Genomic DNA, 1,791 nt, shown 5'->3' on the forward strand with positions numbered 1-1,791 from the left:
TAGGTGAAGGTCACCTCGGTCATTCCTCGCCTCCCTTGTCCGTTGTCCAGGAGCACGATGTTGTCTCGGACTTCCGTCTCCTACAGATGGTGGTGGTGGGGGTCAGCAAAGTTAGTCATGCCAGGGGCACACATAAACCTTTAGTCGTAGCACAAACAAACACACACACACACACACACACACACACACACACACACAAACACACACACACAAGAATTAGTCATGCCAGCGGCACACATCATGTAATAGTATAAGAAATACAATGCCGTGTTATGGCACACACACACTCACAAACACACAAACACACATATACACATGCACAGTTGCACACACATACACACATTAACACACCTAAACATACATACACACATAAAACAGCACATGCACGCACACGCATTTCATCATACAGAAGTGACAGGGGTCATACAGTTTTTAAAATTTTCATTATTTAAAAAAAATGTTTTGGCAAGACTTTTAGGCCATTTGCAAAACAAGTATGTCACGTAAAGAGCCGAAGATTAAAAGTGTCACAAGAGAGTAGTAATATACAAAGAAAAGAAGCAGTCTTGTTTTTAGTTTGAGTAAAGCAAGACTTTTAACGTACTTGCGATAAAAATAGGTCATATAAGTATCGAACGTTAAAGGTGTTACTAGAGAGTAACATATATGTGCTAAGTAAAGATAGAGGAGAGATAAGGACGGAAGATGATTGATTTTGATAGCAACAGAAGCAGCCAGCCATACCAGAATACCCACAAACCAAGAGGCAATAATAAAAGACACATGTTTTAGTAGAGGTTTTACGACGCTCGTAACTGTATAAGGTCATTTGAGCGCCAGAAGATTAGAGGTGTTACAAGAGAGTAACAAACATAAAAAAGAAGGAGGGGGAGATAAGGACGATAGATGTTTCATAGGAAAGAAGAAGCAAACCACATCAGAGCACCCGCCAACAACCCACAAAGACACATGAGGTTTAAATCAAATGAGTCATGACATAGTGCAAACTCGCAAACACACGATGAACCACATAGTGTTATGTCAAACACAATACTTGTTCATTTATGATATTTTACACACAGACACACACACACACGCACACACACACGTACACACACACGTACACACAAAACAAACACACCTACGCCTAAACACACACCCAATCACACACACACAAACAATGAGTCGTGTAAATTAGCTCACTTAAGTATACGTACTTATAAAAAAATTAATTAGACAGAATATTGTTACACTTTGTTGTGATTGGAAAAAAATCCAAAAACACTTATTAATAACATGAACACAAAAGAAATACAAGTAAATGTAAGCCCACATTTTAATTTCAAGCAGAAAGTTAATGAGAGAAAACGATTCTTTCCAGAATGTTCCTGACAAGCTAGCGAAGTGCTCCAGTTAATTAGAAAGATTGGAATAAGTAACTCTATACTACATTGTTGTCGTTTCAAGAAAAGAGATTGGCTCACAACACTAAGGGCATAGTGACATAGTGACAACCACACAGGGAGTGACGTCAAAATCAGTGACACGTCATCATCATAATGAAAGCTCAACGACAGACTGATCAATGCGTTCTCCACTCAGTGAAATTGCACAGCTACCATGATACATACATGTGTATTATACTGATACAGTCGAACCTGCTTTAACGACCACCTGTCAAACACAAGTCACAATCATCTGTGCAAACGGCTACTATTTTTCTCGTAGAAATTTTTATACGTCATATACATACATGCATAATACTTTAGATGTTTTACGTACACACATGTC

General features: G+C 38.6%; 1 protein-coding gene across 1 annotated transcript in view; it reads right to left on the minus strand.

The window, feature by feature from the left end:
- Window positions 1-1,791, minus strand: part of LOC101857809 (anoctamin-4) — a gene marked incomplete at its 5' end in the record, with an annotated part of 84,927 nt that overhangs the window by 54,843 nt on the left and 28,293 nt on the right. The window contains 1 exon segment of the mRNA XM_035970992.1: window positions 15-80. Within this exon segment, the coding sequence (XP_035826885.1) occupies window positions 15-80 (66 nt within the window).

The sequence above is a fragment of the Aplysia californica genome, unplaced genomic scaffold (genome assembly GCF_000002075.1).
Source record: "Aplysia californica isolate F4 #8 unplaced genomic scaffold, AplCal3.0 scaffold00356, whole genome shotgun sequence".
NCBI classification, from domain to species: Eukaryota; Metazoa; Mollusca; class Gastropoda; order Aplysiida; family Aplysiidae; genus Aplysia; species Aplysia californica.